The 23,260-nt window shown below is 36.7% G+C and overlaps 2 protein-coding genes across 2 annotated transcripts; both read right to left on the bottom strand.

The window, feature by feature from the left end:
• Positions 1 to 9,712: 9,712 nt before the first annotated feature.
• LOC131939190 (FMRFamide peptide receptor frpr-18-like) lies at positions 9,713 to 10,774 on the bottom strand. The gene has a single exon (XM_059297379.1). It carries the CDS (start codon positions 10,772 to 10,774, stop codon positions 9,713 to 9,715), a length of 1,062 nt encoding a protein of 353 aa, XP_059153362.1.
• Positions 10,775 to 21,105: 10,331 nt separating this feature from the next.
• LOC131939189 (FMRFamide receptor-like) lies at positions 21,106 to 22,224 on the bottom strand. Its single transcript, XM_059297378.1, has one exon. It carries the CDS (start codon positions 22,222 to 22,224, stop codon positions 21,106 to 21,108), a length of 1,119 nt encoding a protein of 372 aa, XP_059153361.1.
• Positions 22,225 to 23,260: the final 1,036 nt, after the last annotated feature.

The raw sequence follows: 23,260 nt of genomic DNA, 5'->3' as shown, positions 1-23,260 counted from the left end.
CTTAGCTTTTCAACCCTGGCCGTGTATTTTCTCTTGTCAACCCTGGCCGTGTATTTTCTCTTGTCAACCCTGGTCGTGTATTTTCTCCTGTCAACCCTGGTCGTGTATTTTCTCCTGTCAACCCTGGCCGTGTATTTTCTCTGGCCAACCCTGGTCGTGTATCAAATCGGTTCTCCTCAACACGGGTTGTGTATCAAATCTTCTCTTGCTACTTTAGGTGTGTTGTAGGTAATTAGATTCGAAACAACCCCAGGTAAAGAGACGAAACAATTATTAAACATAAACAAAAGTCCAGTGTCTGTTGTCAAACATACAATCACAGCCATGAATTGCAAACATTTTAAGACTTTATCTCTATAACCCAATTATATCGATCGATAGTCTCAGCCGCGGGTTAATTGAAACAATCGACTTTTAGAGTTGTGACTGCCGTTTGTGATGGAATTTAAAAGCAGCTATTACATGATTTGTTTACATTTAACTCGTATTACATCGGAAATATTAGGACTTATAATTGCATTGAAACAATACATCGTCGTAGGGAACCACGAGACATAATTGCCACTATTATTTAATTAGTTTTTTTCGTTTCTGTAGTTTTTTTTTTTTTTTGTTAACTTGATGATGTTCAGCATCTCTGATTTTCTTGAGGCTAAAATTTTGACTACTTTACTGTAAAATAATTATAATTTCTCTGTATGATTTCAAATTGATTCAATTTATTGCTATTACCTCATTATCCGGCCAACATCTTCAAGATGATGAAAGATTTAGCCTGCAGGCTGACTTGCCACAACCTAGATGTTTCCCTATAGCATTAGTGTTGTTACTCCTAACATTACCAGATACCACCCTAGACATTTAGCCTACATATCGACGTCATACTGTACATCGTCAGATTGTGAAAACAAACCCAGTGTTGCTCTTGTCCGATGATACATTACACAGGTGTGCGATTGCACTAGTTTTGTGCATTTTATATTGAGCTTTACGTTTCAGTCTGAGTATAAATTTATTTTTTATGTAGCTTCGCCATAAGAGATATTGAGAAAATTTCAATTCAATTTTTACAGCTAACTAAGTTTTTAAAGCATTCATCATAGTGATTTTTTTATCCTTCCTACTATAATTATTTTTTTATGTTGATTAAAAATAAATAAAACATACCAAGGTATAAAGTTAAGTGTCTGGTGGTGTCACTTTCATAAACAAAGTTAATGTATATGTTTATATATATATATATATATATATATATATATATATATATATATATATATATATATATATATATATATATATATATATATATATATATACATATATATATATATATATATATATATATATATATATATATATATATATATATATATATATATATATATATATATATATATATATATATATATTGATACTAATAGTTTAGTTTCGCTGTCTGTGTATGTATCTGACAAAACCGCTCTAGAGAAAACACAAGCAAATTAAAAACTTTCATAGTAAGACGGAAACTAAATATGACGTCACATTGGAGCATATAGTAGAAAATAATCTCAAGCCGGAGAGTGCACACTGTAATATGACGTCATTGATTCTCGAGTAAACATTGAATTAAAAGCCAATTTTGTCTAATCTTGAAAGTGGTTTGCGTAAAGAGTTTCTTTCATGCAATTCTTCGGGTAGTGGCTAAGCGCGACACCAGTGTTTCTTTCAGACTTTTTCCTCCCCGGAGAGAGGAACTTTTTCTAATCTAAAAAGTGTTTAGCGTGCACAATTTTTTTCATGCATCTCTCCCGGTAGGGGCGAAGCCCCGCCCAGGTTCTTCCTTTAGTTTGTATGATCTACAAATGCGACCAGTGTTTCTTTAAGACTTTTTCCTCCCCGGAGAGGGGTGGGGGTACTTGAAATTTTCGGGGGCGGGGGTAGAATTTTCTGGGAGAGGGCGGGCACTGGAAAAAGTATATAATTATGTTTCGTTGAATGGGACGGTAGACATGTTTTGGGGTGTGTGTGGGGGTGGGGGGTGGGCGGAGCCCCCTCCTCCCAAGTAGAGTTGCCTGAAAGAACCTCTAAATGCGACTTTTGTCATGAATAAGATTATGTGCATGGTTTAGGGATATGCCTATGACTATATTTTGTATAAATTAAAGTACCGATTCTGGGTCGCTTTAGTGCTTTAGTACATTTAGTGCTTTGGATACCTTTACTAATATTTGAGAAGAGACCCATGCTTTTCTTTACATTAATTTAAATAGTAGTGTATAATTTATTTTCTACTATTTAGTGCATTAGTATATAAAAGCTTGTTATTAAAAGTTTTTTTATGAATTTTTTTTCAGTACTTTACATGTTTTATTTACAATAGTGTCACATGACTAAAAACCATTGCGCGTCTATTGAAAAAGTAGAAAATATATTATAGACTACTATTTAAATAACTATAAAGAAAAGCGTGGGTTTCTTCCCTAACATTAGTATAGGCATCCAATAGATACTAAAGTGACCCAGCTTTTCTTTATAGTTATTTAAATAGTAGTCTATAATTTATTTTCTACTTTTTAGTGCATTATTACATAAAAGCTTCTTATTAAAACGTTTTTTATGAATTTTTTTTAACTCACTTCCTCTGTCTGTCGACAGTATGTCGTCAGTCTAGATCGAAACGCAGGAGTAAAATTCGGACACTTTTACTTGACCGATACGATTCACAGTTAGCACGTGGGTCAAGACATAAAGACAATGCATAGTGACATTAAAGTTGACTTAATTGGATGCCTAATTAATTTTTTATGAGTTAATTAAAATTTGGACTGAATTAGTAGGCATGTCTATCCAACCACACCACACGGGTCACCACGTTCAATAGCTGCGCCATCACGTTTCAATAGGCGCGCAATGGTTTTTAGTCATGTAACTCTAGTGTAAATAAAAACATGTAAAGTACTAAAAAAAATTCATATAAAACGTTTTAATAACAAGCTTTTATGTACTAATGCACTAAAACACGGGTTCCCAACCTGGGGGTCGCGACCCCCCTGGGGGTCGCCAAGGGCTTTCTGGGGGGTCGCCAACTGGTATACTAAACCTAAGTAATGAGAAACAAAAACATAAATATTTAGAAGAATATCTGAAGCTCGGCTTTACTAACATCACTGGAGTTCAAATAGAGAAGAAGCAAAGCGTAGGCCTACTGTGCAAAGTTGTTCTCAGTCACGAGTTTATAAAATCTTCAAAACTAAAACGTCATTTGAGACGAGTCATTCGGAACACACCAAAAAAGATATCGTGTTCTTTCGTCGGCATGAAGCTAGTTGCAAACGTACGTCAGAGACTTGATCGAACAGGAAGTTTTCACCAAGGAAATACAGCATTAGCGCAAGCATCAAATGAAGTCGCGATAGAAAATGCCAAGCAAAAAAAAAAAAACACACAATAGAAGAAAATCTCACCAAACGCTGCATGTTGAAGATGGTGAAGTTAATTCTTGGGAATTCCAGTGCAGTAACGATGCAACAAATATCTCTGCCTAATATACTACTCAGCGGCTTATAGCCGACGTGTCCGTAGATATTAAATAACAAATTTTTAATGAAATCAAGCGTTCACCATTGTTTGCTTTTCAAGTTGATAAATCAACAGACGTGAGTTCGTGTTCGCAGTTGGTGATCTTTGTCTATATTCATTCAGTTGATAGCAAAGAAGTTGCTGTTTTGTGAAGATAGCATGGAGAAAATAAATAAATTTTTTTTTTTAAACTGGAAGATTAAAGTTGGCTGTGGGGGTTTGTACGGATGGTGCGCTATCCAGGTTTAGGTCAAAATCGGGCATTCAGAAAACAGAAAAGATTTATCTCCCTAACCACTGCGTGATTTACCAGTACGCCCTCGTCATCAAGACTCCATTGCTAGTAACAGGCGTACTCTATATTTAATCTAGAGCAAAGACATTAATATAGATCACGAGGTTCTGCTGTTCTACACTGCAGTACGCTGGCTGTCGAACGAATTGTTGTGAATCGTGTTTTTGAATTGATATTGTTACAACAAAGATAAATGTTGCACTTGTGGCAAACTGTTTGAGTTTGAATAAATTTGCACCTGTCATAGCACTATTCCACGAGACTTATTGTCCACACTGGTCCAGGAGATCCAGGGTCTACACTGGTCCAGGATATCTAGGGTCCACACTGGTCCAGGATATCTAGGGTCCACACTGGTCTAGGATATCTAGGGTCCACACTGGTCCAGGATTTCTAGGATCCACACTGGACCAGGAGATCCAGGGTCCACACTGGTCCAGGATATCTATGGTCCACACTGGTCCAGGATATTTAGGGTCCACACTGGTCCAGGAGATCCAGGGTCCACACTGGTCCAGGATATCTAGGGTCCACACTGGTCCAGGATATCTAGGGTCCACACTGGTCCAGGAGATCCAGGGTCCACACTGGTCCAGGATATCTAGGGTCCACACTGGTCCAGGATATCTAGGGTCCACACTGGTCCAGGAGATCCAGGGTCCACACTGGTCCAGGATATCTAGGGTCCACACTGGTCCTGGATATCTATGGTCCACACTGGTCCAAGATATCTAGGGTCCACACTGGACCAGGATATCTAGGGTCCACACTGGTCCAGGATATCTATGGTCCACACTGGACCAGGAGATCCAGGGTCCAAACTGGTCCAGAATATCTAGGGTCCACACTGGTCCAGGATATCTAGGGTCCACACTGGACCAGGATATCTAGGGTCCACACTGGTCCAGGAGATCCAGGGTCCACACTGGACCAGGAGATCTTGTTCTTGGAAGTGCAAAGGAAAAAAGACCTTTTGGTATACTTTAAACGACATAGAGTGGTTGGAGAGAGTATCATACCTAGCAGATATATTCGATTATCAACGTAAGCTTAACCTGAAGCTTTAGGGAAAATGAATGAGGATTATTACTTCCCATAATAATCTCGGGGCATTTTTATCAAAGCTGCAAAATTGGCGAAGAAAATAAATCTTGGAAATGTTGTACATTTGAGAAACTCTGCAGTGTGGTAGATGAACCTGATTGTGAAATAATTAAAATTTTGAAAGAAGCGATTTCTGGGCATCTTGAATCTCTTGAAAACGAACTGCGGCGCTATTTCTCGGAGCTGAAAGAAGAAGAATCTGCATTGACGCATTACCCATTCTCTACTTCCCATGGTGTTGCCAGCATTCCCGATGAATTACAAGATGAATTCTTTGATTTGCAGAATGATTCCGCCTAATATGAAAAACTGCTCACACAATTTTGGTGTATTATTCATCATTCATACCCAAACGTAAAATTGATCGACTTTTCGAGAATAGCCTTTCAACACTATTCTCCGATTAAAAACTAAAATAAGAAATAAATTGAATGTTGATAATGACATAGGTTGGCGTTAACAATAACTTAACCTCGAATGTTTGGTAAATAGCATGCAATTTTACTCATCGTATTAAAACAGTTATCAAGAGTAGTTCATATTTAAAGTCTTCTAGAAAATCTTATTTTAGTGCTTATTAATTTCCATACTAAATTCGGCTTTTTAATTTTATGGGGGTCGCGGGTCACTTACTTTTTATAAAAGGGGGTCGCCACTCGAAAAAGGTTGGGAACCACTGCACTAAAATGTAGAACATAAATTATACACTACTATTTAAATAAGAAGAAAGAAAAGCGTGGGTCTCTTCCTAAACATTAGTAAAGGTATCCAATAGATACTAAAGTGGCCCACGCTTTTCTTTATAGTTATTTAAATAGTAGTCTATAATTTATTTTCTACTTTTTAGTGCATGAGTACATAAAAGCTTGTTATTAAAACGTTTTTTTATGAATTTTTTTTAAAGTTTAAGTAATTAAAAATCATGTCTATATTCCAAGCTATATAAGAATATTCGAGAAAGTTTAGGGGAGATCACTCCCGGTTTATTTTATTTTATTTTTGTTCTTCTTGTATACACAATTTTGTGAGGCTATTTGTAATTTGATGCACACATTTTTCTAACTCAATATGACTTTTCTAACTTTGCTTTCAGAAAAACGACAACTACATGTAATAAAGAACATAAATGAAATGTTTTGCCTTAATGAATAATTAAAGGATTTTTGTATACAGTTAGGAGCAAATATTTCAGTCTCCGAAACAAAACTTGCCACATACTATCAAAAAACTTAAATAAGTGTTGTCAAAATTATGTCAACTTTTCTATATTCATAAAATAAAGACACCCTCCATTGAGGTAGATTTAGGCTGAGCCTATTGGTAGGGCCTTATCTCAAGCCTCAATTTCTCAAGCGTTCTGACATAGCATGGTTATAGTCTTAATTTTATGTCTTGATCCAGAAAAAGATGTACTTAAGCTAAAGATATGTAATAGGCCAATATTTGAAAGAGCGGAAGTCAAATTGAATTCGAAGACCATATCTGTAGAACTAAACATTTTCGACCAGCAAGTTTAAATGAAGAAATACATTAGTTCTAAACATTACTCTTTAGTAAGTTTTTGCTTCACTAGTGGTGCTATTGGAACCCAGTATTGTAATTACTTTGTTCTCCTTTTTAGGCACAAAACATAATTGAAATTTTTGTCTCTAGTAAACTACGAAGATTGCTTCAAATAAATTTAAACTTTCATGTTGTTCGATAGGCTTTGAAAAACTTGTTTCAAATGGTACAAAATGGTTGTTGCCAGAACGCAAATTTTTCAACCTAAATTGAATATTTGATAACATTTGAGAAAGAAGTACAAAATGACTTCCGGTTTAATTAAGATTAGAATATTTTAAACAAAGAACTGTAACTTAGAATACCCTTTTATTTTTATATTTGGATTAGTAAAGTCAGTGTGTTGTGTTAATAGGGCATGTTATCAAATGTTATGTTATTTAATGTAAATAAACTACTTGGCTATATATGAAATTAGTTTAATCGATGGTTCCCAAACGGCTTTAATTTTTAAAATGTAACTATAATTGCATCGCACGGAATATTTTTAAAGATTTCCTTTTTTTTACAAGCTTTTATTTAACTCACTTCCTCGTCAGTCTGTCGTCAGTCTAGATCGAAACGCCGGAGCAAAAATTGGACACTTCTAACTGACAGATACGGTTCGTAATTGGTACGTGGGTCAAGACATGAAAACAATGCAATTTGAAATTAAATTTGACTTAATTGGATGCCTAATTAATTTTTTTATGAATTAATTAAAATTTTGACCAAATTAGGAGGCATTTTTATCCAACCACACCACACGTGTCATCACGTTCAATAGCGCATCATCAAGTTCAATAGGTGCGCAATGGTTTTTAGTCATGAAACTCTATTGTAAATAAAAAAACATGTAAAGTACTAAAAAAAAAATTCATAAAAAACATTTTAATAACAAGCTTTTATGTAATAATGCACTAAAAAGTAGATAATAAATTATAGACTACTACTAGCCGTCCCGGCCAGGCCCTGCACTGGCATCTCTGAAAAACTATCTGCAAACGACCATTACTTGTGTGTTTAGTAATCAGCAAATACCCGGCATTGCCCACCCTAACCACAACCAACCACAAAAAACCGCGAACATAACACAAACACAAATACAAACATAAACGAAAACACAAAATCAAAAGCAAAGACAAACCCAACGACAAACACAAAGTAAACTTCTAAACTGTTATTGATTTTTTTTAAATGTTTGTGTTCATCTGGTGGAATCTGTGAAGCTTTAAAACATAAACATAGCTCTTAAAAGAAATTGTTTCTTCGATCTTGCCTTTACAATCGAGAATGTAGTAAAACTTTACACTGCTAAATGTACTGTTAAAACGTCTGCTTAAAAAAAGGTACACACTATCGTGAGGTAAAAAAATCCCCCTTAGTGCGCATAAAAAGACAGACAAAAACAAATTCCCCCAAAAAAGACACAAAAAATATCCTGCGGGAATTCCCGTTCCCGAACAAAGATGTCTTTTGTTACTTCACCTGTCTTTGATTAAAAATCATAATAAGAAAACAGTACGTTCAATGTATGGAATAAATAAAACGCAGTATTAAAAATACAAACAACATTGCACTTAATTAATCCCTGCTAATTATGTAATTATTGTTTCCTAAATGCAAATATATTTCAGACACAATTAGAAATTTTATATACGTTGATACACTTTTTTTTTTAATTTTATGTAATGTTCTTAATTGAAAATTGTTATTCTAAGTATGTATAATGAAAACTGTTTTTAAAAACTTTCAATATTAATTTTTTAACTCATAAATTTAGACCATGAGCACTTTAAAAATCTAACACTTGAATCCATGGAAGTATCGTTTTTCTTATATCCCTTTGTAATCCACGACAAACATTTTACAAGCATGAATACAGAATTGAACTTTATATATTAGATTTAAATAACTATAAAGAAAAGCGTGGGTCTCTTCCTAAACATTAGTAACGGTATCCAATAGGTACTAAAGTGACCCACGCTTTTCTTTATAGTTACTTAAATAGTAGTCTATAATTTATTTTCTACTTTTTAGTGCATTAGTACATAAAAGCTTGTTATTAAAACGTTTTTTTATGAAATTTTTTACAAGCTTTTATTTAACTCACTTCCTCTGTCTGTCGTCAGTCGTCAGTCGGTCTTGATCGAAACGCTCGAGCGAAAACTCTGACACTTCTAACTGACAGATTCGGCACGTGGGACAAGACATGAAGACAATACAATCTGAAATTAAATTTGACTTAATTGGATGCTTATTAATTTTTAATTAATTTTTTGCCCCTACTTTTTATGGCAAATTTCAGAGGTCAAATATTTACTACAGCATAGGTTTACTCTCTAAAAGATAGGAGTCAACTTCCTTCTCAAAAGCTCGTTTAAATTGACTGAAAACCGATATAGACAAAATTATTTTAAAATAATAAAAAGCGTTTGATTACCATGTGCACAGACGACAAGGCATCAATACTGAATAAAACGTCAATTATTCTCATTTTTTTAACTCATATTTGTTCTTTTTTTACAATATAATATTTAAATGAAATTTTTTTATAATCGATGCGGCTGTTAAATAAACTAACTGATACAAAACATTAAATGGAAGGGGAAAAAAATACAAACTACTTTGTCTGAACGTCTTTACCAATTACATAATTTTATTTCAAAACTTGTATTCTTATACATGGTAAAATTTCATTTTTTTGTGCAAAGTTACATAAATGATTTTAAGATAATGTAATTAGTCATGTTCACCCATTTCTATGACCTCAACATGTGAAGGGATAGTGTTGTACCACTATGCCAAGTCTCCTTTAGTTTCCTTATCGTGAGGTACCCAACAGAGCTGGGTGGACCAACTGACTTGAACCCGGAGTCGAACATGAGAATTTTGTGTTAGCAGTCTAGCTAAATATATTGTACACAACATAAAATATTTACAAATTTAAGAGAACATAAAGAATATTATAGATAACGGAGTAAATCGCAGTTACCAAAAAATATTTCTAGCACCTATTCAAGTTAGAATGAAAACCTCTTTATCCATTTGGTGCCTTGTTTAATTGATTTCTAACGTTGTTATTAACCTGCAACTAATTTATAATCTGGCATTTAAAGCTACAAACTACATGACATTATTTACAGCTTTTAGAATTATTTTTTTTCTGTGGAAGAATAGTATTCTTAGAGAGCCTTATTGTATTTGTTTTCACGAAAACAACTCGAAATAAGTATTCCTGAAGTTCTTGTTCAGCCCGATGTAAATAATAAAGTTGCAGGAACTGTTGATGCAGATGAAAATGTTCAAGACTTGGTAGCATATTACTGAGAGACCTGTTGGACGGTTCCCGGAGAATGGACGGCCAAATATGGACGGCAAGTTTATTGCGCTGACCATTATAATACACGTCACAGTGTAGACAGCACACACCGCCAGAAGCATTTTCGTGGTCCGGTTGCTGGACATTTCCTTAGAGGTCATCTTCTTCCTGTTCCTGGAGACGAGCTTTATTTTGATGGAGATGACGATGCAGCCCGCGACTGTGATGAGGGGGGCGTCCACTACCAGGGAGTAGACGCTCATGTCCTCAATGACACTCATGGCCACGGCGTCCCTCGCTTCTAGGGGAATGAACTCTCTGTAACCCACTGAAATGTTGTGAATTGGGTCCCACTTGTAAACCAGCTCAAACCAGAATCCCGTGTATGCAAATAAGCCAATGGAATACAAAACGATAAAAGTCACTGCACACCAGGTACGCTTGGGTGTGATAATGCGATGTGCACTTAGAGGAAAGAAAATGACGATAAGCCTTTCAATTGTTATTAGCATTGGCATTCTTAAGGAAACGAAACTAGATGAGAAGTCAAGCGTCATAAACACTGAATAAAATACCACAAGTATTTGTGAGCTGTATTCAGAGAAACCAACAAAGCCGTGCATGTCGGTAGTTTCGTATAAAATTTTGGGGATGCTGTTGAAGGAGACGAGATAGACGATGTCAGCCAACGCCAAGCTGAACAAGAGGATGTTGGAGCATTTCTTGAGGCCGTGTCTCAGCAGGATCAAGGTACTCAGCACGTTCCCCACAACCCCCAGCACACCGATACCTGGGGTGACGGCAAACATCAGCACCTTCATCACGATACGCCTAGTGTCCTCGTTAAGAGCCAATGGCATACTCTCCTGGTCTGTCAGTTCAAACAATGTGGTCTCCACATGTTCTGAGGAGACAAACAGAAGCCAGTTTTCATCTCGAGTCTTGTTCATCTTCGCTCCTCAACCTTGGTCGTGTATTTTCTCCTGTCAACACTGGCCGTGTATTTTCTCCTGTCAACCCCGGCTCTCTATTTTCTCCTGTCGTCAACCCTGGCCGTATATTTTCTCCTGTCAACCCCGGCTCTCTATTTTCTCGTGTCGTCAACCCTGGCCGTATATTTTCTCCTGTCAACCCCGGCTCTCTATTTTCTCGTGTCGTCAACCCCGGCGGCTGTTTTTCGCCTTGCCTTGCAATGTACGACTGTCTACCTCTTCCCTTTGTAATGTACGACTGTCTATCTTTCCCCTTGTAAGGTGCGTCGTCTCCCTTTGTAAGGTGCGGCTGTGTATCAAGTCGCTCCTTGTAAGGTGCGACTGTTTATCGACTTGTCTTGTTGACCCAGCGATTACGTTTCCTGTCTGAATTCTGTCTTTAAATCATTGTTTTTTTCAAGCCACACGCGATAGCCCGAGGCAATCAGAAAAACGTTTACCGAAAAGAAAATAAAGACCAACGATTTTTTTTTGTTTTACAAACATCCACAAAAAGAATTCGTGATCAGTTTAATAACCTCTATTTCTATTACCATATCCCGTCAAACTATTATCTAAACCAAGAAACAATTTAAAGATTCGATTGAAGAATTTTTTATTTCGTTTGCTAGAAAATTATAAACAGCTATTATTGTGTATTTCGTGTCCCCATTATTTAATTGGTTAACTTTGTTTAATTTTTAATCTGATTAGTTTCATCCGAGATTTTTACAAGGCTTCTGTGGTTGAAACACTTTTTCTCTGATTTCTATTAGGTATGATCTGTTGACATTATCTTATTATCGGAGAATCGTTTTTTCTTTCTGTGGAGATCAAAGCTCTGGGGCTAAATGATTTATCGAACTCTTGCCAGTTCCAAGAGCGGATAGGAGTGGGGGGGCGTAGGGATAGCAACTATACTCCTTTAAACAACAGCCTGCTAGAGAAAGCACAAACACAATACACCAATGAGGACAGTGATATAGCCTTCATTTCTTGCTGAGCTTAGGCCGGTGAAAGCCTTGGAGTAGCGAATGTGCTGACAAATCTTCTGACGACCGAAATAAAAAAATATATTAAAGATCTGGAACGTTTGAACTTTATATAAAAGGGGAACATTTACCAAAGTAGCGAGGAAATGATATACACCATCTTAATTCTCGCCCAATTTAAACCCAATGTGAATGGAAGTGGTCACCACTCTATCTTCGGGAGATACAATCAATTATTCTGGCCACGAAGAAAAACAAGAAAGAAAAAAGTGGATGACACTAGCTGTATGGACTCATCTGGCAGCAAATGGACAATGTAAGCAATAATTAACCAAGGAGAAGAAGTCCTTATTATGATGTTGGAAGACCAATCACAACATAAATGGAAGAGCAAGAGTTGACAAGAAATGTATTATTTCTAAAATGACAGATGGATAATGGAAACTGTAATAAAAACTTGAGAAGCTAGTAGGAAATGACACGATCCTTGTTAGGAAAGGATACCAGGCCAATTAGACATGCAAAGTACTATCATGTGAAAACAATTGAAGCAGAACAGACGAACTATTGGGTCCAAGTATTTTTGTTGTTGAAGTATCATAGTTCATAATCAATCATGATATTTTATCACATACTGTCCCACACTTCGATGTAAATTCAACGCCACCGAATATTACTGATATACACCAGCGTTATAACTGCTCCAGAAGAACACTTCGACTGATGCTGAAGTCATTACAGACATCAAAAAAATAAAGTCAGCTGGACCCACCAGAGGCACTATATACAGACCAATCTACGACATCAGGAATGATGCAGCCACTGTTGATGAAAATGTGTGAACGAGAATAAGTTCATGCAAATTGGAAACTGGGATACCTAGTTAAGCTACCAAAGAAAGCTGACCATACTCAATGCAAAAATTGAAGAGGAATCGTTGTTATCTCTCCCTACCAAGATCCTCAAAAGAATTATGTTTAAAGGGCTTAAAGAGGTATCGACGAGAAACTAAGTCTGCATCTGGCAGGCTTTCGCCAAAATATATTATCTACATATTGGACAGCCAGTCGAGTGGCGATCCACTCTATAAATAACCTTCATTGATTGCGATTGTGTGGAAAGAGATGTCGTTTAGAAATCGGCGAATTACTATGGGGTCCCTCAGAATTTCTTCAACATCATTTAACATCTCTACAAAGACTCCAAGAACTTTTTAGTGAAATCTGCGACGAAGTAGCATACTTTCTCTAGTTGTCTTTTGTATAGTGACTGATTAGAAAAGAAGAATAAGCCAGACCTAAACGTTTGAATCTATTAGACCCACTAAACAGCTTGCGGAGAATGATTTTTCTTACAGCAACAGCCTCCTCTCACATCGACAACAACATGTCCAGTCCAAGCCTAGCCATCTCCCAGGAGAAGCTGTAAAAAAGGCTTCACTATTAGTGAATAAATCAGAGCTGGTGTGAGTTAAAAACAAAAAGAAGCTCTGTTGTAAGGGTTAGGGTTTCATATGTCTAGAAAGTTGACGATGAACCTTTCTAAACTGCTACAGCAGGATTAGATAAGCATTTTACATCCTCCGCATTTTTTGGTCACATAGAGCACTGTCTACGTTTTCCACGATATGACTACATAGCATGAATGTAAAATCATTGGTCCTCTATAGTTTTCAGACTTTGAGAGTAGCCCAAACTAACAGCTATTATCGTAAGAACTTCTTTAACGCATGGCTGCGTAACATATTGAAGAGCATGTCGCCGGAGAACATTCGTCATCATCATTACGTGCCCATGAAAGATGGTGCAGATAAAGTGGGGTTATCTTTTTTAATTACCTCAGCGTACAAGGGCGTATTGTGGTCAGCAGAATGCCCAGCCGCTTTTGTTTCCCTATTTTGAGACATTTACATTCCTACAGATTTGAGTCCGACATCTGAGTTTGAGGCTTTGAGGTTAGCAGTCAAACGCTGGACCTTGGGAAAAGAACCGGATAAAACTTATAGTCAAAGAAATATAAGATGCAAATGGGTTTGGAATTGGCTAACGTTGCCTAAGCCAACAAACAACATCATACGACAGGATTATGATTAGAGTACCGAAAAATTGGAAAACATCAATTGTCATCGAAGCATAAGCTTGCACCGTACAGTGTAATCGACAAAAAACGAGTACAAATGAGAAAGTGTTACAAACTAAACGACTTTCGTATGACTGTATAATTTTGAACAAATCGAGTGTGATCGCCACAACACTTTAACGTTTATTCTTAAAGTAAAGAGGGTGGCACTTTCAGTGCAATCGTACAATAGAAACGCTTTTTAAAAACAGACTTTTTGATAAAATTGAAAATAGAAAAGAATCGAGAGTTATCTCTGTCAAGATCCAGAATCTATGCCAATAATGAGTTCCTACACTAAACTATTTCAGGCCTTAATTTTTTTATATAAATCTTTGTTTGTTTAGCTAAGGAATTGGCTAATTTGGGATAAAATTAAATTTGAAATTGTCACGGCCTTTTTGTACTGTCAACTTCATGGCGCAAACTCAAGACAAATACCAACCGCATCACTGTTGTGTTATTGCATATTAAAGCATGATGGATAACACTAAACAACCCTTGTTCTGGTAATTTTCATAATTTTATTGGTTCATAGATACAGAAGCTTCTCTACCAAAACAACGCCATTTTTCTCCCCTCTTCCTCTCTACTTCCACTTTCTTTTGCGCATGCGCCCACCCACAATATATTTTAGATTTATATCGCCTTTTTACACCTCCACTCGAAACATGCATTCACCCTACATTTGACTGTTACAGAAATAATAGGGCCTATTCGCCTAACTCAAGTTTCTTACGCTGACTCTAGATCTAAGTAAAGTACCCCACTAATTCTGCACCTAATCGGAAGTACCTAGATAGCTGAGATGATAGTGTAATAGATACCATGCGGGCGGAACCGGTTCGAGACACATCAAGCCACTGTTTATTTTTTTTTATGTGAAAGATAAAATTGCCTATCGAGACACGGGGCAGATAAAGTTGCGTTCAACTGTTTCTGTGTCCTCAGCATATGAAGGGATAATGTTGTCAGACCAATTCTAAACCGAAATCGGTGATTTTAAACAATAAAAATATACTGCCTGGGCAGGTGATGTAGAGTTGGGCAGAAGTAGAGTTTACTTGTGACGTCAAGGCAAAGTTTGTTCAGATCCATGCTCGGTCGAAATAGGTTTTTTTAAAAGACAATAACACGTTGCCTGAGGTGTGATGTCTTTTTGAATATTGGGTCTGGTTTTTTGTGAAGATTTTTGACAGTGGTAGGGAGGGAGAAAGATAAAAATTATAAAATAAACATGGCGTCATTTATGAATGATCCTTGAAACACACAGTAATTCAAGAATAACGGGTAGTCTAGTATATTATAATACTCTATTATTCAAATAACTATAAAGAAAAGCGTGGGTCGCTATGTTATGTATTGGATACTGTAATTAAAATGTATGAACGCGACCGACGCTTTTCTTTATAGTTATTTAAATAGTAGAGTATTATAATATATATTTAAAGAAAATCATTTATTTTATCCTTTTAAGTCCATTAAAACGTTATTCATAGGGGGGGGGGGGGGGTTCAGTACTTTAAAAATTTTAAATACAATAGAGTTGCAAGACTAAAAAATATTGCGCAACTAATGAACATGATAACGCGCGTATAATAGGGCGGAATAATGAGATAAAACTGCCTATTAATTTCAGAAATGTTAAATAATTCATAAAAAATAATTAGGAATCCAATTCAGTCAAGTTAGTGTCAAATTGCATTGTATAGAAGCCTTGACCCTCGTGCCAACTTTGAAACGAGTCTGTAAGAAGTCCCCGGAATTTCGCTCCCACGTTTCGATCCAAGTCAACAGACTGACAACAGAACAATAAGTTAAATAGAAGCTTGTAATAAATGACTTTCTTTAAAGATATAATACTGGTCGTCCCGCCCAGGCTTCTGAGAAAAACCTATCTGTAAATGACCATCACTTGTGTGTTTATAAGGCAGCATATACCAGGTTTTGGACGTTTCACAAAAGACCACATAACCCTTAACCTAACTCCTACTTTAAACTCAACACTAACCACAATCAACCAAAACCAAAACACAAACTCAAAAACAAACGCTAACACAATTGCAAACAAATACACAAACAAAAACCCAAACGCAAACACAAAAGCAAACGCAAACCCTAACCTAAACCCAAACCAAACAAAACACAAACCGTAACCCAAACACAAAAGCAAACTCAGCTGCAAACGCAAATACAATTGCAAACGCAGACATAAACACAAAAACAAACACAAACGCAAACAAAAATACAAATACACATAAAAGCGCAAACACAAACGCAAACCTAAATGTTAACATAACTCATAAAATAGTGCAAATATAAACACAAATTTAAAAGCAAACATAAACGCATGTTGCTCACAGTCTAGCCCGGGGTGCCAAAACTTACCCTGTCGGACCCACCTGATTCAACTGAGTAAACTACTATCATACCCTAACCTATCCATAGTCTATTGCACTCACGTATTTGGAGCTGGCGCCAAAGTGCTCACGGGAAGGCCCGGAGCGCCAAATAGCACTATGTTGGGGCGCCTGATAACGCCCTGGATTCGATTTAGTGAAATACTATAGTAAGCCTTCTAATCCATAGTCTATCGAACTGTTTAAATTGAACATAGCCGCCATAGCGCTCACGGGAAGGCCCAGAGCGCCAAATAGCACCCTGTCGGGGCGCATAGGGACGCCCTGGTTTTGATTTAGAGAACGTCTATGGTAATCCTTTTTACCCACAGCTTCAAAACGGAAGTATGCACCACAGCGCTCACAGGATAACACAGGGCGCGAAAATTGCACCCCCGAAGAGATGCTTGGAAGAAACTCTGACTCATATTAATAATAAATAAATCATTAAGCAAAGCGTCAAAAATATTGATTTAGAGCCATTCGCGTGCGTTGAGATTTCCATTTGTCCACTTTCTGAATGTGATCATTAGAATAAAACAAATTGACAAACCCAATGCCAACAGAGTAATTAGGTAATGCGCTATCATCGATTGCAATATTTTGTATTATTTAGCATACTATCTTAGAATCAAGAAAAGAGTTTCTCCGACAGACCTTTTATTCTCGAACTAGCCATCGGTACCCGTTACACTTGAATTATTATAGGCGTATGTATTTTTAATGTTATACATATTTGGAAATAATAAGTTATAAAATAGTTATTGATTAAAATGCAACACTACACGTTGAGATATTAGTGACAAAACAAAGAAATAACCAAATAGCTAAAAATCCGGCACATTTAAATAAACAAAGGCTACCAATATTCAAATTTTTTATAAAATAGTTATTGGTTAAAACGCAATGTGCTTTACTACATGTTGAACAATATTCGTGACCATGCAAAGATATAACTAAATAGTTAAAAATCCGACACATTTAAAATAACTACCAATACGTATTCGAAAAATTAAAACCAAATTATATATATTATTAGTCAACAGAATACCATATTAAATGCACACACGGATTAAGAGACTTAAATGATTCCGATAAAAATCTAGCTATTCAATGGTCATTATGTGTTTTTTTTTAAAGTAATTTGTATTAGTTTGACCGATAAAATTGTATATATTTCATAGCGTACGTCTTGATAAGTAGATCTATAGATCTATATCTAAATCAAAGTTAAATGAAGTAGTTCCTTTCTTATTATTCTGAAATCGGAAGATTCACGTAAAAAAAAGAATTCAGTTTGGCTTCGTGTGTCTCGTACTCGTATCACCCGCCTTGTATCGAGTACACTATCATCTCAGCTATTGAGGCACCTCATGCGACATGAAAAATAACAGACGTAGTTAAGAAACTAAAATTAAGCGAATAGACCTATTCTTTCAAATAATTTTTTTTTATCCCAAATTAGCCAGTTCCATAGCTTAAACAAACAAAGATTTCTATAAAATAATTAAGGCCTGAAATAGTTTAATATAGAAATTTATTATTGGAATAGATTCTAGAGTTTAAATCTAGATCTTAGCGTCTAAGTCTAGTTTTTGCGTAAATCTAGTCTAGATCTAGAATCTCTAGATCTAGAATCCAAATAGATTAAGTACGTTTTATAAGTTTAGGCCGGGAAAATCGTATTGTATACATTTCATAGTTTCATAGCGTACTTAGCTCTAAATCATATTTGAATGAAATATTTCATTTCTTTATTTTATTCTAAATTCGGAAGATGACGTCATTAGTTTCGTGCTCTTTCCTTAGTGTAAACATTATGTGACGTCATTGTTAAATGCGTTCTTGTCCCAACTATAAACACTTTTCCGGTTGCATAATTAAATATGTTTTTCTACATTCGATTACGCCTTTATTTTTTATTTTTCTTCTTTGAATAAAATTGTGTTAATACATTTAAAACATCTAACATATTATTTTCAACAAAAGTCCGTATCAAGTTCTCCATATATCGCTGAAGATTCTGATGTGATATCCTGCGAAAATATTTTGCGGACAGATAGAGAGAGAGAGGGATGAGAGAGAGAGAGAGCGAGAGAGAGAGAGAGATTATATTATTAGGATTATATATAGGATTACACTAAAATTAAGAACGAATAAGAAGAAAAAGAAAGTTTATATTATTGATAAAAGTGTTGGAACCTAATAGAAACAACAAAGTTATATCATTAAAACGGTAGCTCAAATTTAATAATGAATTGTAACGCATTAAACATTGCAAGTGATACGACATTCGACAGCCCTCTTTATTTTAAAGATTCTCAGGCTCGTACAGTGATCTAACACATGACCTAAGTTCAAAGTTCAATTCGGCTTTGTTCTTACGTCTTCTTAAGGGGGCAGTATCACCCAGACTAAGGGAGGGAAACAAAAACTATCACCAAAAAAAAACTATTTGACATACACATGTCAAATTTTTACAGCAATTGTAACGTTTCTTCTGCTATAATACAGTATATAAATTGTAGGGTATATGTCTGGCAATAAATTGTCAAAAAATTATTTTGTTAATATTTTATCACATTTTTAATTTTTTGTAAACATTTTCTCGAAACCATACGTAAAGTACATAAAATTTGGTATAAACCTTCCTTGCGTTATTGGTTACGTCCGGGACTAAGATAATAGTATTCTATTGAGAGATAAATTTTTTAGGAAATTTCAAAGTTCTACGCTCCCTACGATGTCACAGCCTAGCTCAACGACATATGCAAATATAGTCAACGTTCACAGAGGGGCTGCGCCGTCGGATGTTCCCCCTGGGCCGAGAGGCTTGGGGAGGAGCCTCCCGGACTACGGTCCGGGGGGCTTAATGAAATCCAGGGCCCAACCCCTTTCAGCCACCACCGCCATACTCGATCTACCTGATGAGGACTGTCCAGAACTCTTCCCGGCTGACTCACCCACCATTCAAGTCACAATCAACTCAGGAGGTCAACCCAATCTAAGAGGTCACATCCTTCGACAACTAATAAGCAACCAACAGATCTTCCTCCTCAATTATGGTCGTGCAGACACGTGGTTCTTCACATCAAATGCCTTCGACGTCACCACCCTACACAACACACACAAAACACACGGTCCCTACACACTATTCTTCACTTTACACGAAAAGAACAGAGTCAACGGAACCCTTAGATGGGTCCCACCTACACTAAGCGATCGCACACTCATTAAAGCACTACAACCCTACAGTAACAAAGAACCTTCCATATACACAATCCCTCTCACCACCAACCGTAGCTTCTCCATACACACTGACAATCCAGCAAACATCCCCCACTACATCCAATTAAACTACAGAAACAAGTCACACAACATCCTAATAGCCATCAACGACAGAAAACAAGCCTGCCAAACCTGCTCGTCAACTTCACACTGGACCAACCGCTGTCAAACTCTCAACCTAGAATCAACGCCCAATGATCAAATACCAGCACAATCTACAGCTCCATCCGCTCTACAAGGCCCCATGCCAAGTAATCAGCAACACTCCTCAACCGAAGACGCAGCACCGAACCCGAAAACACCGCCCAAAAAACAGCCCCCAGCACAACAACCAGCGCCACCCGACCAACCAGCAACAACACCAAGCAGCCAGCAAATAACTCCAATCGCCAAGCCACCTCCAACAACAAGCAGCCAGCTAGAAGCAACACCCGCCCAGACAACACCATCACCAAGCAAACAACAAGCAACGATCAAAAAACCGATCAACCCATCCAGGCCGGCAAGTACACCATCAACACCAAGCAAACAAGCAACTGCAGCAAGGTCGAAGTCAGACAAACCAGCTACGTCAAGAGCTCTAACATTGAACGCTCCGTTCTTTTTCTCAGACATGGACACCACTCTTGCAAGCTTCAAAAGGAAGAAGGAAGATAGCCCCACAGAGGAGAAAAAAATAATAAAAAGTAAAAAATTTACTCATGACAACAAACGCTGTAGGTTCTGCCCAGAACAAAATAGAACAGCTGAGGAAACGGAAAAGCACGAACATAGAATGCACTATAGATTCTTACGGTGTGATCTTTGTGTAGACAAAGGGTACCACACAGACATATACGCGCACTTTGCAGAAAATCATCAAGAAGTAACACTGTATGACTGCCGAGATTGTACCGTATCCCTCCCATTAGAGGGCATGAAGGAGCATACAAAGGTACACCATGTGAGGACTCGCTCCTCGAAGTCACTCGTCGGTTTTTGAAAGAGAAACCAGGGTAAATAGGTATTTTAGACGTTTTTGTAAATGTTTATGTATAAATAAAGTATCGGGGAAAAAAAAAAAAAAAAAAAAAAAAAAAATTTCAAAGTTCAATAATTTTGGTCTGACTTTGAAAAATTCTAAAATTTTCAAAATTTGTCACAATGGATATCTCCTAGCCCCGGACATAGGCAACCCTGTTGTGCATCTGCGAGAGTATTTTCAGAAGGAAGGGCCTAAATGTTGGAAAACCGCAGCCAAAAATTACTTAGTAAACATTTTTTGGTAAAATTATTTTTTAAAAATGTTTGCATCATACGTTAACTTTCTTTTATGTGCTGTTTTATAGCTCCTTGCTATTTACTATTTTGGTAAAAGATTTATGTGTGTATGTTTAATAGTTTTTTTTTGGCAAATTTTTTCGTCAATTTTAAAATTTCTGGGTGATACTGCCCCCTTAAATGTCCTCTTAAACGCTGTCCTTATATTACTAGATTATTTGATGTTTCGTGTATAATGTAAGTCCTTTCCATTTTAAGTTGTTTCTATGGATTGGCTACCAAAGTATTTAACATTCCTTTTATTTGCTTTCGATGAACAGAGCTGAAGATATGTTTTCCTGAAGTTCTTGTTCAGCCCAATGTAAATAATAAAGTTGCAGGAGCTGTTGATGCAGATGAAAATGTTCAAGACTTGGTAGCATATCACAGACAGGCCTGTTGGACGGTTCCCGGAGAATGGACGGCCAAATATAGACGGCAAGTTTATTGCGCTGACCATTATAATACACGTCACAGTGTAGACAGCACAAACCGCCAGAAGCATTTTCGTGGTCCGGTTGCTGGACATTTCCTTAGAGGTCATCTTCTTCCGGTTCCTGGAGACTAGCTTTATTTTGATGGAGATGACGATGCAGCCCGCGACTGTGATGAGGGGGGCGTCCACTACCAGGGAATAGACGCTCATGTCCTCAATGACACTCATGGCCACGGCGTCCCTCGCGTCCTGAGGGATCAACACTCTGTACCCCACTGACATATTACGAACTGGGTCCCACTCGTATGACGATTCAAACCAGAATCCTGTGTATGCAAATAAGCCAATGGAATACAAAACGATAAAAGTCACCGCACACCAGGTACGCTTGGGAGTGATAATGCGATGTGCACTAAGGGGAAAGAAAATGACGATAAGCCTTTCAATTGTTATTAGCATTGGCATTCTTAAAGAAACGAAACTAGATGAAAAGTCAAGCGTCATAAACACTGAATAAAATGCCATGAGTACTCTCGAACTGTATTCAGAGAAACCAACAAAGCCGTGCATGTCGGTAGTTTCGTATAAAATTTTGGGGATGCTGTTGAAGGAGACGAGATAGACGATGTCAGCCAAGGCCAAGCTGAACAAGAGGATGTTGGAGCATTTCTTGAGGCCGTGTCTCAGCAGGATCAAGGTACTCAGCACGTTCCCCACGACCCCCAGCACACCGATCCCTGGGGTGACGGCAAACATCAGCACCCTCATCACGATACGCCGGGTAGCCTCGTCAACATCAGGTGGTAACATGTCCTGGTCCTCTATAGGACTGGAGATGTCCTCAGCTCTACTGTGAGTCGCCTGGTCAAACCAGTTCCCATGTACCGTCTGATTCATTATCATTTCACTCATTTTAATGTCAAAGTTTTAATAGATTCATAATATCTAGAGCCTGACTCATCATTCTCACACTGACTTTAATTTTAAAGCTTCATAAGCTTCACATTTTATTCTGAATAACGTGTGGTAAAATTGACAGGGCTTCAGCATACATGCTCTTCATAAACATTGTAAATTACAAAATATAATAGGCCTACAAGCACGATGTGGACGAAATTACTGCTATTTAATGTTTATGTTTATTGATTATAAAATTTGAAACTCAAAGACTTCCCATTTAAAAGGCAGACAATCTGTTTTACAGATAGACATTTGTATAACTAATTGGTATTTAGTTTTAATTACGGACGATTAATATTCCTACCTATTGTAATTATAGTAATTATTGTTTTTAAAATTTAACTCAATTAGCAAAAGATGCAAAAGACTGTCATTGGATTCAACTAAAATTAATTATGATGTACCATTCACGTGTAACTACAATGTAATTGTTGTGCTTAATATTGATTCATGATCACGAAGTTTTTGATAATGTTCCTACATCATAGATAACTTGGATACTGCTTGAGTTGTTCCATTTGTTTTTTATGTGTGTGATTAATAGAATTATAGGCTGAATATTTTCATAGCTCTTCAATTTACATGTGCGTGGAATAAAAAAAAACTGGAACCAATATTTGATGACATACCAATGAAGCAAACAAAATGAATGAATCGTACTTTATTTTATTTTGTTAGCATCTTATTCATAAAGAGCAAATAGTTATGTATATTTGTGTTAGCAAACTGTTGCGTATTATTTTTATAAAACTAGAACAATCTTCCGTAAACCGTCCTTTTCCGTAAGCCATAGAGACAAAAAGTTTTTAAAATAATCTATTGGATGAAGATGTTATATAAAATGATCATACATTAACGGTTTTAAAGGAATAGGAAATAAAGTACCGTTTTCGGTTACCGGAAATCCGTTAAATATCGATGGAAGCCTACTTGTAGGATCTAATAGTTCTAATGAAATATCGTCAAAATTACA

Source organism: Physella acuta, unplaced genomic scaffold (assembly GCF_028476545.2).
Source record: "Physella acuta isolate Inbredline_101_S28 unplaced genomic scaffold, ASM2847654v3 ptg000267l, whole genome shotgun sequence".
In the NCBI taxonomy this organism is placed as follows: domain Eukaryota; kingdom Metazoa; phylum Mollusca; class Gastropoda; family Physidae; genus Physella; species Physella acuta.
Note: the sequence above shows the minus strand (reverse complement) of the source record. Positions and strands in the feature narration are given on the sequence as shown.